Raw genomic sequence first — 15,373 nt, 5'->3', positions numbered from 1 at the left:
GGCATGTGGAACTCTTTCAGGGACCATAGAGTGGGATAGTATTTGCCATCCCGGGTACCCCAAAATTCCCAGAGATCAAGTGGAAGAATGAGGTCCCCTTCCAGTCTCCCATTTCTTTTCCACTACTTCGACCATTGTGGACAATAAATAAACCAGTATACACATGTTCCGTGACTGAGTCCTTGGGCTCATGTGGCTAGGAGGTTTATTCAGTCTGTAAGCGGGAGAAAGGTGTATGGCTGAGCCTGTGGAAAGAGCTGCTCTCCAGGGTCACCAAGGTGTCTCTTTGAGCTTTGATCCCTCCATTACCCTCTCGGAGGGTTGTAGAATTGTTGAGCCTTGTGAGACAAGCTCAGAGCAGGAAAGGATGAAAACTTGGGCCAGGCATAGTCCAGGTACACAGGCAAGCATACTAACCCATACACGGGCCCTATACAGAAATGGAGCCATCTCTGAAATCGGTCCTCCCGATCAGGATGTTGACCACGACTGCATGGCCCTCCCGGCACAGCTGCTGGCCTTCACGAAGTACCTTGACCACTTGATCCTCATTGTCCCGTGACAGTATCAGTCCCTGGGCCCCCAGACCTATGGCTGCCTTGTGATAATCTGGAAGAAAATAAATCAGACAGTAGCAGAGGGTCCACCAAGGAGAATAACAGAAACCAAACTGGACATAAAATATTCTGACCCCTCACCAGTGTAAGCCAGGCTACAGGCCACGTCACTGCCCAACCTGGACACCTGTTCCCGAGAAATCTGGGTCCAGCCTGCATCATTCCCTATCAAGGCCATCACTGGTATCTGCAGGGAAAAAAAAAAAAAGGCCGGGCAACAGCCATCAGTCCAAAGGTCTGACAAGCCACAAGACAGGGCCTGTGGCCCACTGAGGGAAGCCCTCTCCCTCCTCCTCCTTCCTTCCTCCAGCCCCCACAGCTCACCCTGGATGACATATCCCAGAACCCATATCCCATAAGCTTCCCTCAAGACAGCCCAGTCACCTTGTGTCTCACGAATGTGTCAAACTCGATGAGGCTGTAGCCAAAGGCACCATCCCCAAACAGGCACCAAACCTGGTAGGGGGGACCCAGGGCAGTTAGGGTGGTTCACAGCCCAGAAAGCAGCAAGTCTCCCACATCCAGTGCCTCACCTCGGCATCCGGCTGACACAGCTTAGCCCCAAGTGCAAACCCTGCACCAACTCCCAGAGTCCCAAAGGCTCCTAGGAAGACAGGAGCAAATTGCTGTGAAGGGTCCATGCAGTGCAAACTGCCCCGGGTGTGGGCCTTTCCTTACCAGGATCGAGCCAGCGCAGGGGCCCTCGGGGCTGTACCAAGTAGGCAGCTGTGGCCACAAAGTCCCCACCATCAACCACAAGAAGTGCGTTGTCAGGCAGAGTTTCCTCCACCTGCTGTAACACCTGCACTGGGTTCAGGTGCTGAGACACAGGCATTGCAGCCTTGTCCCTGAAACAGAACACTGGAGGTCAGTAGGGTTGGTTGGCAATGACCTCCTCCACTCCTTACCCTTGCCACTCTACCCAGACTGACCGATAAGTCTGTTCCTTCTGCTGGTCGGCTTCCCGAAGCTCCTCTGCCCAATCTGAGGCCCACACCTGGCCCTGAAGGCCTTCCACCAGCTTCAGCATGAAGGAACCCACGTCTCCTAGAAAAGAAGAAATCACAGCTATAGGGCCAGCTGCCAGGCAGCAGCTTCCTCCTGCCCTTTTAGCACCAGAGGCCCAAACGTAACAGGACGCCACCGGCAGCATCTGAGAGGAAAGCGGGCCAGAGGCGTTCTCAGGACAAAGCTGGTAAAGCCCCTCCAAGAGCCTTTGAGAACTGGCATGACCTGATAAATGAGGTGCAGGGAAGTTGGAAACTTAAGCTGGCCTCACTGTCTTCCTGCCCCTCATAACCCAGAGGCACCAAGTACTGTGAAGTCTGCCTCCAAAATATGTCACCCACCAAGGAAGTCTTCCAAGCCCAAGCATATGGGCTTTCCTGGTGTTTTTTTATTTCATTGTTTACTTTGTGTTACTTTGTGTTTTGAGACAGGGTTTCTCTATGTAGCACTGGCTGGCCTCGAACTCTCTATGTAGAACAGGTTGGCCTTAAACTCAGAAATCTACCTGCCTCTGCCTCCTTAGTGGGAGGCCCGTGCCACCAAACTTACCACCCCACCCCACTCAGGCTTTTTTTTTGGGGGGGGGGGGTCAAGATATCACACTGCAGCCTAGGCTAGCCTTAAACTCACTATTCACCAAGGATTTGGCTCAAACTCTCAGTGGTTCTTCTGATTCCATGTTGGAATTACAAGTGTGCACCACCATCACTGTCTGTAGTGGCACATTTTAATCCCTGTACTTGGTGGACAGAGGCAGGCACGGCTCTGTGAGTTCCAAGACAGCTAGAGCTACACAGTGAGAGCCTGTTTCCAAACAAAGAAAACCTAAGTGTGTACTATCACAGGTGACGCTGGAGTTCTTTTATTTTGACATAGATCTCGCTAAGTAAGGCCTCAAACAGGTAATCTGGTCTCTGTTCCCTCACCTCCCTGCCACCAAGTAGCTGGACTCACAGGCATGCAGCATCATCCCCTGAATGTCTAGCTCCTTCTATCAGGCCCTCCCTGCCCAGCCTGCCACCTTCCCGCGCTGCTCATCAACTTCTGGGAGGGACCGTCCCTAACACACAGGGTGGAATCAATTCTCTGGTTAAATCCTAAAGGACCCTGTTCCCTACAAGAGAGTCTATGTCCTTAAAATAGTGGTCAGGGTATGGCATGGAAAGCCGACAAAAATCAGGAGGGTTAGAATAACAGAGAGGCTGAGGGGTCATGGGCCAGCCGAAAGCAGCAGCAGGCAGCATACAGGAGTTGATAACATGCAAAATCCCAAACCTCCCTCTGCACCCACCTTCCCTCCGTTCCTTCAGAAGCACCAATCAGTCTGCAAGCCAAATGTGTCTCAGGTTGCCCAAGTGTCCCCTGGTGCAGGGGCCAGACCTGACATTCAGTTGAAGTTTCAACAGAGGCCAGATGAAAGACGCCATGCATGGTAGGGACCCCTGGGGTATGCTCACCCTGCACAGCCTCCTGGGGCTTCCAGAAGATGTCTGAATTGAGCAACATATCATCCCGGTTCCGATTGACAATGATGATTTTGCTCTTGCGGCTGAGAACACGACCGTAAGACAGGCGGAAATCACATACAGCTCCTGGGGTGACAGGCAGGGTGTCAGTGGGCACTACCTCACTCCTGATCCATTGTGGCACACTGAATGTAGGGCAGCCCCCCTTCCTCACATCTGTACCACTTGCAGGAACCTTACAGATGTTTACATCGGGGGTGAAAAACACCTTGCAGCGGGCGGTTTTCTACTCCGACTATGTGGGGTCCAGGGATCAAACTCAGGTTACCAGGCTTAGCAACAAGCATTTTTACCCACGAGGCCATCTAGCCAGCATGACTTTGCAGTTCTTGATTCTGGGCAGGCCTCCTGACTGGCTCTCATCAAGAAACCATGGCAAAAGCAACAGTGTGCCATACTGAGAGAAAAGGTCAAAAGGTCATGAGGGTTTGAGGGTAGCAGAAAACTCATTTAGCATGTACAAGGCCTTGGATTCTAATAGCCTCAACACCACAAGGGAAGGAAGGATTCCTACCTAGCCTGCTGGTGAGATGTAAGTAATCGTGAACTTATGATGAGCCACTGATATGGGGTACCATTACAGTCCTGTACAGCCTATCAATGTTTCAGTCAGTGACAGTTCATATACACGACTGTGGTCTTGTGAATGACACGGCCCAGCAGTTTCCCAGCGAACCACTGGCTTGTGAACACACACTCAGAATCCACCCAAGAAAACCACTTACGGACACATTTCCCAGAATACATTCTGTGATGAAGCAGTACACGGCTGTACAGAGCAAGAACTGACAGGGTACACCTGTCATGTGACTGACGGGATACCAAATGGTTAGTGTAAAAATGCGTATATAACGCGGCAAGTGTCCACAGGGCATGCTTGCTCTGGGGGAAGCCAGGTCACAGCACAAAGCTGCAGTCTGAAGTGTTTGCCGGCTTGCGTATTCCAGCTTGTTCAAAGGCCTTTAGAAGGGGAGGGGTGGATGGGTGGATGCAGAGGAGGAAGCTGGAGCGATCAGAAAGGAAGGGTGCTGGACGTGAGGATGGACAAGGTTGGGGGCGAAGGGAAGAATGGGAGGCCGAGCCCACCTGCCAGGACAACAACATCTGCTTTCTTCAGGGCAGCACTGCGGTTCTGCCGGATATGGAGAGGGTGGTTGCGGCCCAGAAGCCCCCGAGACATCCCCCCCAGGAAGCAAGGGACTCCTAGGGTCTCCACAGCAGCCCTGTGGGTGGGGAGAGTCCAGGTAGAGCAGATGTCAGTATGACCAAGGCCGCTGGAACACCAGAGACCAAGACCATTGTTCTAAGACAGGGTGGGAACTCCTCACCTAAGCTTGTTGGCAGGGGTCGGGGGCAGCAGAGCCTGGCTCCCCAGCACCAGCAGGGGTCTCTTGGCCCGGCTCAGGATCTCCACACAGCGCTGGACCTGGGGTGACAGGTAGAGATCAAAGGGCCATCCCACAGTCTGGCAAGACAGCTAACAGGTCATAGCACGTGCCTGGAAAGCCTGAACCGAGTCCCCAGAGTTTATGTCAAGGCAGAAAGAGAGAATCAATTCCACACAGTTGTATTCCGACCTCCACATGCAAGTAGTGGTATAAACGCAACACACAAACACAAACATTTTCTAAAAATGTAAAGGGCCATCTCAGGGTTCCCAGGAGCACACAAGATTGAGGCCCAGCACTGGCCAAGAGAGAAGATCTGCCAAGGGCTTGCCAAGTGGGAGTCCTAGGCCAGGTAAGAGAGTTGATTCACCTGTTGGGGAGATGCCTGGGGAATGTCCAGGGGCAGAGGTCCCTCAGGATGAGGATCCCAAGCTCCAACAAAGAGGTTGTTCAGGCAGTTCTGTAAGTACCTGTGAGAACAGGGAGGAATCAGTTACTAAAGTTAATACAGGATTCTGGAGGCTAAGGAAAGCCAAGGGGCCAGGAAAGGAATCGGGGATGAAAATCCTGACACAGGGACTCTGAATGGCTAAGTCACCAGGTGCTTATTCCTCCTTTCAGATAACCACCCTAATCTGACATAGCCCCCAGATATAAAACCCGAGCAGAGAATGCCTGCACAGAAACTGGACAGGTGGGTTAGACCCTGCCCCTACAGTGTCCCAGCTGTGTGAGCTTCCTCCTCTCCAAACTGGGAAAGCTTTTATAGCTACCCTCTTAGGTTATGAGGCATGCTGTGGTCTGGGAATGTGGCTCAGTGTTAAAGCCCTTGGCTGGTGTATATGAAGCCTTAGTTTCCACCTCCAACACCACCAGAAGGGGAGGAGGCAAATACTTGGCAAAATGCTCTGTCCGTGGTAGTAATTAACGTCACCCATTCACTCCTGCAGTGTCTCTGTCTCCCCACTCACTGGGCCACAGGCCTCAAGTTTCTGAGACCCTGCGACACAGAAAGAAACCCTGCCCAGGCCTTGCCCTCAAAGAACACGCCGTCTCATTAAAGACTGACATGAGTGTCAACAAGAGACAGGCAGGGCACAGAGCTAAAGCCTGTCTCGTCTGTTTGAGTCAAGGCTGCAAGGAGCTAAGATGAGGCCAAGAACATAGGAAGCCATGGGGACATGGTTTAAAAAGGAAAGACCATACAGCACCAGAGATACTGAGTCAAGAGGACTGACCCCAACTGTGAGCCAGCATGGGCTCCAAAACTAACTCCTATCTGATAAAAACCAATAAAAATAAAAATACATAAAGGCGAGGCAGGAAGAGAGCCAGTCTTCCAAGTGACGCTGAGAGAAAGGGCAGGGAGAGAAGAGGGCCAGATGACTGGAGGCCGGGAAGCCTTAAGAACAAGACTTCTGGCAGGCCTGAAGCACCTGTTGGTGATCCCAGCATTTCAGAGGCTGAGAGAGGAGGATTTTCAAGTTTCTGAACAGCCTGGGCCACACAGAGTTCTGGGCCAGAATAAGTTAAGACCAAAATCACTTTTGCTTGATCTGGTCCTCAGAACAATCTTCACAAACCAGTGCACAGGAACCTGAATATCTTGTCCACTGATGACGTCCAATGCCTATCTTGCTATCTTGCGCAGAGATCTGGCCCACTAAATATCTGGGAGGGGAGGGGCAAGAACAAGCAAAAGGGAGAAGCCGGAGAAGCTCAGGAATGTGGAGGTGGCAGAGGTGGAGAAAGAGGAGAAAGAAAGGAGGTAGGAAAACCTCTCAACCTCCGTGCCTTGCCTTCCCAAACCTACAAAGTACCCGCCTGCCTCGGGACCTTTACACGCATTGCTTTTACATGGAATGCTCTCCCCAGAGCTGGCTCCTCAGAGTTCACGTGTACTCACATGAGAAAGGAAGGAGGGTGTGTGGGGGGAGGAGACTGAGAAAGAGGAGGACAAAGGGGGAGGCGTGTAGAGGAATGGCAGTTCTCACCAGGAGACCACTCGACCCATGAAGCCCTTGGGTGGCTTGGCTGGCACCATCTCCTTCTCTACCATGAAGTAGGGATACAGCACATCCAGAGGCAGCTCCACAAACACCGGACCTGCAGGGACAGGAAGACTCCGAGACTATGGTGCCTGCTGTTGCAACCCCTGAACCCCCAGGGCCTTATTGCTATCCAGCTCCCTCCTCCACCTACCTGGGGTGCCTGACTGGGCCTCAGCCATTGCGGCCCTCAGGGTAGGTACGATGTCTCGTACCCTGCGCACAGAGGCACAAAACTTGCAAAGCGGTCTGAACAGAGACATCTGGTCAATGGCCTGGAGTGCTCCCCGTTTCTGGCAGAGAAGGGGTGGGATGGTTATCAGGTAAGCTCAGGAAGCTTTTCCTGGGGACCCTGACCACGCTTAAGGACACAGCCCGCTCCTCTTACTACACACCTGCAGCAGGGTGCTGGCAGCCCCACCCAGAAGCAGGACCGGAGACTGGGCCACCTGAGCATTCTTCACTGCGGTCACTGTGTTGGTAAGGCCAGGGCCAGCTGTCACTGCGGCCACGCCCACTGTCCCTGGGAGACAGAGCGATTACAACCACGCCACCCTGCCAGCCATCACCCTACCCCCACACCTCTCGTGTACAGGTTCCGTGTCACTGTCCCGCCAGCCCCCGGGGCTCCATATGCTACCCTTACCAGTCAGGCGGGCCACAGCATCGGCAGCAAAGACAGCAGTGACCTCATGGCGAGTGTCTACCACACGGATGCCCAGCTTCTCGCAGGCTACCAGCAGTGGGGAAATGTGCCCACCAACCAGTGTGAAGACAAAACGCACGCCATGGGCCTTGAGCACAGCCGCCACACTCTCCCCACCATGCCGAATGCTTGTCCTGTCCACCTGAGCCAGGGGAGAGGAGGAAAAAGACAGTAGCAGGCCAGCCCAGGAGCAGAGGGAGAGGACAGGACATACCACACTATAACAAATAGTCAGGGTATGCTGTCTTAGCAAATCCTACTGGTCTCTTTTTTTCCTACAGCTAAGGACACCAAGACTTTCCCAAGTGACAGAGTCCAACAGAACCCTGTTCGCTTTGCAGCGCACTGAGGACTGAACCCAAGGTACAGACCATGTTAGACAATCACTCTAACCACTAAGCTGCCTCATGAGCCTTTTTACGTTTTAAAGGTCTCACTACGCTCCCCAGAATGGCTTTGAACCCCTGGGTCGCCTAAGCTGAGTTTGAACCTGTGGTCATCTTTTCTCAGCCTACCAAGTCGCAGGCTAAGATAGGGGCTATGTTCTTACGTGGCTCAGGAGATTACATCGCCTGCTCCAGAGATACTCAATCAGTCAGGAGAAAATGAGGGCAGATCTACAGAAGCCAGGGGAGCTTGGCAAGAGGCCGAAGGCCCCTTGGCTTGGCCTTGTGCCTGCTTTCTGGTATCCCTGCAGGGCCTGGCACCTGGAGTGCTAATTCCAGCCTATTGCCTCCCTCTCACTCTGCTCATAAGCCTCGTGTCCAGCTGACACGCTGCCAGCTGCCACATGCCTAGCACGGAAGTGCCTCCTGGCACAGACTGCCCTGAGCATCCAAGCCTCAGTAACGGGTAGCTTCAACAGCCACACACACACACCTCAAGGTCACTGACACAGCTCCACTAGAAGAGAAAGGGCTGGGTCAGGGGCAAAAATTTCTCACAATGGAACAAGTGATTTAGAATATGACGTGTGGGGTCAGCTCTTTCCAAACCTGTCATCTAGAGCAAATACTAAACTTTTCTGAGGATCGGTTTCCTTTTGCGGGCACAAGGACAGAAATGATAGCACCTATTTCGATGGTAAGAGATGTTAAGAAAGTCCCTCCCTCGGAAGAGCTTTGAACCCCCCTCGTGTAGCCTAGTATTGGAGCCCAGTCCCTCCCCTGCCTACCTTCTGCCCACCAATCCCACTATGTTTAAAAAGGCCTGCTCTGTTAAAATGACTCAGGCCCCTGGATATAGAGCTAGGCAGAGTGTGTGCTATCCAGACAGCGACAGTTTCCCCATTATCTCGAACTAGATACAAAGTCCAGAGCCCATATACATTTGGCAAAGGGACAAAGCTCTGTAAAGAATCTCCCAACCACTCTGAACTAGTCGGGACTCGCTTTACCCACCAGCACAGTGGATGAGCTGGAGGAGCGCCTTCAGGCCCCTCCTCCTAACCCGTAGCCCTCCTTTCCTCCTGCCGTAAGCACCTTGTGCATCAGCTGATAGAAGAGCCCCAGTCTGTGAGCGGTGCCCAGCACAGCAGCCACCAGTGTCCCAAACGCCAGGAGCAGGAACGAGGGGAAGAAACCCCCAGCAGGTGCGGCGGCCACGGGAGTCTCCATGAAGCGGAACCTAAGTAAGAAAGCACAGAGCCAGAACCTGAGCACTATAATCTAATCCGGAAGCAGGATCGGCCACCCTCTCCTGAACCACGCCCCCGAGCTGCCACGCCGCGCCCGCAGACGCATCTAGGCTGGGCTGAGGCCACACCCCTAGTGGGGCTAATTCCGCCCCCTGACGTCACCACCTCCAATCTAAAAGTAGGCCAGCGCAGGGATCATAGCAGCATCGGAAGAGAGTTTGTGGTCTCTACTTATCTATTTGGTAGTAAACCCGTGGGCATCCCCGCCCTCCTCATCGCAGGACTCGACCTCAGCGGAGAGCCCGCTCCACGCTTACTTCTTCGAGTCGTAAGGCCACACCCCCACCGGATCGCCCAGCCCACGGCCCCCCGACCTAACTCTAGACCTTTGTCCTTCGGCCGAGATCACATTGCAGTCGGGTGCTCATCCAGCTCCACCTCACAGACACACACACCCCAACCCAAGGCCCTATGACCTTTGCCTACAGAAAATGTCCCTGACTCCAGAGGAACTCGGGCACCTCTGGGACACGTGACTCGGGCGCGAGCGGTACTATCCCTTTGGGCCCCTTAGCTCTGCAGCGTCCCGTAGTCCAGCGCGACGCGCGCGCTTGCGTGTGCCGACTGGAGCCTCGTTGGCAGAGTCACCCGCAAGAGCCGTTTATCATTGGTCGCTTCTCTCCCTTCGCCTCCAATTGGCTGACATTGCCCCAGCTCCAAAGACACACGCAACACCCGCCCCTTCCTGGACCACTGTGGCTTTGCATGATGTTTAGAAGAATCCATAGTGCTTGGTGTCAGCCTCGTTCAGCAATCTTCCAGATATCCAGCATCTGAGAACCCCATCACCTTTTACACACTCCGATCTTCTTCACAAGTCACTTTCCCCAGTGTATGTCGTTTTCTTCAGTGACTTACTGAGTTTAATCAAGGTCATTTGTATGACCAAAGCCTTCAAGCTATCTGCTAGAACCTGGGTTTATCAATGGGTTTTTAAGTAGAGACAATGTAAACCAGGCACGTTGGCGCAGGCCTTTAATTCCTCTACTCCGAAGGCAGAAGCAGGAGGATTTCTGTGACCTCCTGCACATGTGTGTATGTGGAGAGAGAGAGAGAGAGAGAGAGAGAGAGAGAGAGAGAGAGAGAGAGAGAGAGAGAGAGAGAGAGAGAGAAGCCTGATCTACATAGCGAGTTCCAGGACAGGCAGGACTGCATTGGGACCAAGAAGAAAATCCTAATTTCATTGGCTGTGTCATGTCCACAAGATAATATTCCACAGCCCCTTTACCTGTCTTTTGACTTATTGTGCCCAAATCTGCGGGGTCCCCACAAAAGCCAACAAAGGAGACCGAGTCCCATATGTAAAAGCAAAGAGCCTTTATTTTAATCAAGTTTGCATACTCGGTCTCTCCCCATGTCCAACGTATTGGAATAACCGGAGAGCCCCGAGCTCAATTAGAATTGGGTTTTTATAGTAGTAAAGGTGGGAGTGAGGGGTCTCTGAGGTTCAGGACCCCTGATTGGCTGACATTTGTCTAGGGATGTCCTGGTGAGGTGCGCTGGCAGGTGATCCTATCTACAGCGGTTGGAATGTCAGGCATTTTCTTTGGTCTGCCTTTTGGGTGGGGTCGGGTTATCTCAGCTTGTGGTTCTTCCCTGCCACCAGGTATTGCTTCAGGGTAAACTACTGAGACTCAGACCTCTTGTTTAAATTTATCAAAGGCCAGGGTCCCAGGTGATAACGGTTGGAAGTAAAGAACTTGCCTTGGGTGACCTGACCTGACTTAGATTGTCATAGCTGCCCCCCACAGACTCTTATATTCTTTCCACACGTTTTCAGTATTCCCTGGCCTTTCCAGGCCCTGGTGTAAACGCCCTGTTTAGAGCTGAGCATAGTCATTCCTTATCGACAACCATGGTCTCTGTTTTTTGCGAAGAAAAGCTCTTATTACAGCAGAGAATAGCATTTGTCTACAAGTATAAACAGCTGTCCACTTCTGAGATTTCCCTCTAAAAATTCTCCCTTAAGGAAAGGTTATTTATATCTGAATCATTCCTACATTTGAATGTTATCAGTTAAGTTTCAAACCAGGGACAAAGTTGAGGTACCTATTTAACATACCAAAGTGGGCCTAGCAGTCACCCTCCTTCAGTCTCTACCTGTTACAGGGTCTGACTGGCATACCCAGCCCTCTACCCTGAACTCTGCAGCCCAGGGGCTGGGCTGCCCTCCCCTCGGAGGCTTTTTCCTATATAATCCAGATATTTTGACTACCCAACCCTTTTTGTACCTTTGGCCTCCTGGCTGTGACTTGTTCTTCCCCCTCTCTCCTCTTCTTTCCTCTCCCCCTCTCCCCTACGGCTCAGCTCAGTCTGGTCAGGTGCATTCTGAACCTCCCCAGATGTCCCGACCTCTACCTACACTCTCCTACATATCTACAATAAACTTTCTCCTCTACCAAACTTAGGAAAAATAATTTTCTTTTCTCCCCCTTTTTTCTTCTTTTTTTTAATTCATTATTTACCATTTTTAAACTTAGTTTTTAGAGCTGAGAGTATAGTTCAGAGATAAATTTGCCTAGAACAGGCAAAGCCTTGGGTACACTTTATCCCCTCCCACACACACATAAAATATAAAACTGTTTTAGTAAAAATTACCCTATGAGTTTATTCTTACTGATTGTGAGCGTGTGTCTTAGTTAGGGTTTTAATTGCTGTGGGGAGACACCATGACCACAGAAACTCCAATAAAGAAGACATTTAATTGGGGGTGTCTCACTCACAGAAGTTCAGTCCATTATCACCATTTCTGAGCATGGTGGGTGCAGACCAACATGGTGCTGGAGTAGCAGGTGAGAGGCCTACAACTTGCAGGCAACAGGAAATCAGTTGAGTATCATACTGAGCAAAACTCAAGCAAAAGAAATCTCAAAGCCCGCCCTCACAGTGACACACATACTTCAACAAGGTCAGACCCACCCCAACAAAGCCACACCTCTTAATAGTGCCACTCCCTATGGGGGTCGGAGGATGACTACCATAGTATGCCTCCAATTTCCTCTTGAATAAAAAAAAAAAAATGTTCTTTCCGGCCACTCTCTAAGAGTTGGGATTATTCTATCGGTCTCCAAACTGGTCCTTCTCCCTTCTGTTTCTTAACTCCTTGTTATTTAGTGAGAGCCCTTAACCAAAAGGATACCACATACTTCATGAAAAGGGGTTTTCTAGGCTCACTTACATTCCTGGAGCCAATAAGAAGATAGTATTTGGGCTGGTAAAGTAGTTCAGTGGCAAAGCCCCCGCTTCTCATGCATGTGGGTTTCATCCCCAGGAATACACACACACACACACATACACACATACACACACGCACACTCACACACACACACACACACACCCCACAGGGGGAGAGGAGAATATTTTAGTAAGTAGTTACTTTGTCAACTTACTATGCGGTAGGCACATCTCTTAACTCCTTTATCTCTCACCAAGGCGCAGTCAGGTAGACTTGTTACTTAGTTTCCCTTTGGGGTTTCTTAGTCTCATTAATAAAATGAGTTAAAAAATAACTCAGAAGGAAGCCCAAGGACAATTTTATTAAGCGTTGAAAGTCCTGGCAGGACAGGTGCAGTCACGTCTTTTAAGTCAGCCATTAAATAGTGATGAAGCCCAGTATCAGGCAACACATACTGAGTCGTGGACTCGAGCTCAGAGAACATCTAAGCCCAGAGTTTTGGGTCCTAGAGCAAAATAGAGACAGATTATTAAGAAAGGAAAAGCACTCCCAAGAGTAGAAGTGGAACAGAGAGCTAAAAAAAAAAAAAATCAGGCTCAAGAAATATGGCCCTTTCCAGTCCTTGCCTCTCCAGTGTGAGTGTCACGGGCTTTTCTCAGAAACGCTCTGCTAATAGAAACTTAGGTAAATAAAGGTTCCCAGTCTCTCATTTTCCTCTCTCCTTTTTCCATTTTTGTATGCATGTGCGGTATGCATGTGGAGGTGCACATGCATATGGAGGTACAAGGGTGAGGCCTATAATCGCCTTCCCTTGCTCTTCTACTTTAGTCAGTGAGATAGGTTCTCATGGTCAAACCAGAGCTTGTCAAAATGGCTGGTCTCCTTAGTGAGCTTGCTCTGGCCATCGCCTGTTTTGGCCCTCTGAGGCTGGGATTAGAAGCAGCCCACCATGCCAGTCTTTCTGCAAACTGACTTCTTTCATGTTAAGTATTCTTTTATTGCACTGTATTTATTTTGTGCAAGGTACACGTGTGGCAGTCAGAGGACAACTTGTGAGACCTAGGGATTGAACTCGGGTCTGCAAGGCTTAACAGCAGGCACCTTCACCATTGAGCCAGCCATCTCACTGGCTCCTCTGATGTTAAGCTTGATGTTTTAGCTTCCACGTGGCTCTGCCAAGTCTTCCTGATTTTCCAAATTGCTCAGAAAAAGATAGCCTTTCCTTTTTCCTTCTTTTTATCTTTTTCTTTCTTTTGAATACCGGCCAGAGCTTGGACATGCTCTCTCTGACACGTTGGGCTTCTTCACTCTTCCTCTGAAGTTCTTCATCTGCCTTTGTGAGCTGCTTATCTGCCTATGGCTGTTTGCTGACCTCATTTCACACATGCCAGACTAATTCAAAAGGCATGGCTGCCTCTCTTCCTCTGCTCCCTCTTTCCTGGCTGCTTGCCTACGCTGCTGTTTTTCTTTTAGATTATAATAAACTGTCCTCGAGTTCCTTCTTAAATTCTTGCACTGATGAGACCAAGAATACAAAGTGGAGACCTAAATGTCTCTGGTACCCTTAGGCACCCCAGGCAGGGCTCCCCAAATTCAGGACAAGAATTTCAAACAAGCTACTTTTTTAGTCAACATCTGGGAGACTCCGTCTAAGACACAGAGCTCAATACAAAGGCACATTCATAGAGTTCTATGAATAGATGAGTTACTGCCCTGCCCCGTCACACAAACAGCATCAAGGGTCAGCCACCATGTGGCAAATGAAAGATGTGGATGGAAACTCCTGACCCTTCCAGCTCCCTTTTGCACAGAAACATTGCCTGTTAACCAGAGAACTGGATTTTCAAACAATGGCTGGTATTTCTCCTGCAAAAGTCTTTGATCCAAGGCAAGGCTGCTAATTTTGCCTTAACTGAGCCTTTGTCATAAGCCTTCAATTCACAGTTTACCTGAAACTCATTTCATTTTGGCCTCACTGGAGCAAGATTGCAAGTCAATCAGGTTGGCCTTAACACAGGCACCACAGGCACCAACCCCCAGACACACACACACAACAAAGGTTTTTGGCCAAGTGGGACATTTTACATGTTAATCTAGTTCTCTCTTCTCTCCTCCCTATCTCTCTCTCTCTCTCTCTCTCTCTCTCTCTCTCTCTCTCTCTCTCTCTTTCTGCATATGTGTGTGTGTTTCTATGTGTGTGTGTGGCTGGCTCTCTATTTCTATCTCTCTGTGTCTCTGTTTCTGTCTGTGTGGGTGTGTCAAGGTCTCACTATGTTGCCAGGGCTAGCCTCAAACTCCTGGATTCAAGTGATCCTCAGCTTCAGCATCCAAAGTAACGTGGGGCTACAAACTCATGCATCCACACCATTTCCAAAGTGTCACTTGTTCGAATTTCACACACAACCTTAGACACACACACACAAAAATCTTGTTTTTCCTTCCCTTTCGTTCCTCATCAACTTTCAGTGTTGATTAGTTTCTGTCACAAATCTGGACATACTTAGGAAGAGAAAAACTCAACTGAAAAATTGCTGCCAGCAGACTGTGGGCATGCCTGGGGTGGTGGGTATTTTCTTTTTTTTTTTAAATATTTATTTTATTATGTATACAATATTCTGTCTGTGTGTATGCCTGCAGGCCAGAAGAGGGCACCAGACCTCATTACAGATGGTTGTGAGCCACCATGTGGTTGCTGGGAATTGAACTCAGGACCTTTGGAAGAGCAGGCAATGCTCTTAACCTCTGAGCCATCTCTCCAGCCCCCGGGTGGGTATTTTCTTGATTGTTGATTAATGTAGGGGGCCCAGCCCAGTGTGGGCAGTGCCATCCTTAAACGGGTGGCCCTGAGCTGTATAAGAAAACTGACTGAGCAAGCTGTGGAAAGCAAACCATCAGGCAGTGTTCTTCCATGGTCTCTGCTTCAGTTCCTGCCTCCAGGTTTCTGCCTGGGCTTCCCTCAATGGTGGGACTGTATGCTGTGAGCTGAAGTAAACTCCTTTCTCCCAGAAGCTGTTTTTGGTCATGGTGTTCACCTAAGCAACATAAAGCAAAATAGGACACTTTCTGTGCTAGCCTGAGAAGCTCCGTGTAACCTTCACCAAGTGTATCCCCACTGAAGAACAGTGGCAGTTGGCTCCCTAGAGCTGGCTGCCTGGCCAGCCTAACTGATCACCATTCTGTTTCAGAAAACAAGATGATAGCAGAGAGAT

General features: G+C 50.4%; 1 protein-coding gene across 1 annotated transcript; it reads right to left on the bottom strand.

The window, feature by feature from the left end:
- Nucleotides 1-166: 166 nt before the first annotated feature.
- Nucleotides 167-9,527, bottom strand: Ilvbl (ilvB acetolactate synthase like). The gene is made up of 16 exons (XM_050146126.1): nt 9,416-9,527; nt 8,775-8,919; nt 7,234-7,435; nt 6,983-7,110; nt 6,742-6,880; nt 6,534-6,645; nt 4,910-5,009; nt 4,480-4,577; nt 4,238-4,374; nt 3,083-3,217; nt 1,550-1,664; nt 1,296-1,465; nt 1,151-1,221; nt 1,002-1,073; nt 699-804; nt 167-609 (listed from the first exon to the last, which is right to left on the bottom strand). The coding sequence occupies exons 2-16, from the start codon at nt 8,907-8,909 to the stop codon at nt 431-433; spliced, it is 1,899 nt and encodes a 632-aa protein (XP_050002083.1). The 5' UTR covers nt 8,910-8,919; nt 9,416-9,527; the 3' UTR covers nt 167-430.
- Nucleotides 9,528-15,373: the final 5,846 nt, after the last annotated feature.

Source organism: Alexandromys fortis, unplaced genomic scaffold, assembly GCF_014885135.2.
Source record: "Alexandromys fortis isolate MF-2015 unplaced genomic scaffold, M_Fortis_MF-2015_v1.1 scaffold_42, whole genome shotgun sequence".
Lineage (NCBI taxonomy): Eukaryota > Metazoa > Chordata > Mammalia > Rodentia > Cricetidae > Alexandromys > Alexandromys fortis.
The sequence above is the reverse complement of the archived record's forward strand: the minus strand, read 5'-3'. Positions and strand labels throughout refer to the sequence as shown.

Coding starts and splice junctions, on each gene's coding strand:
- Ilvbl (XM_050146126.1), bottom strand. CDS start 8,909: ATGGAGACTCCCGTGGCCGCCGCACCTGCTGGGGGTTTCTTCCCCTCG. Junction 6,881..6,982: donor CTGCCAGCACCCTGCTGCAG/GTGTGTAGTAAG, acceptor CTTCTCTGCCAG/AAACGGGGAGCACTCCAGGC. Junction 4,578..4,909: donor CCCAGGCATCTCCCCAACAG/GTGAATCAACTC, acceptor CTGTCACCCCAG/GTCCAGCGCTGTGTGGAGAT.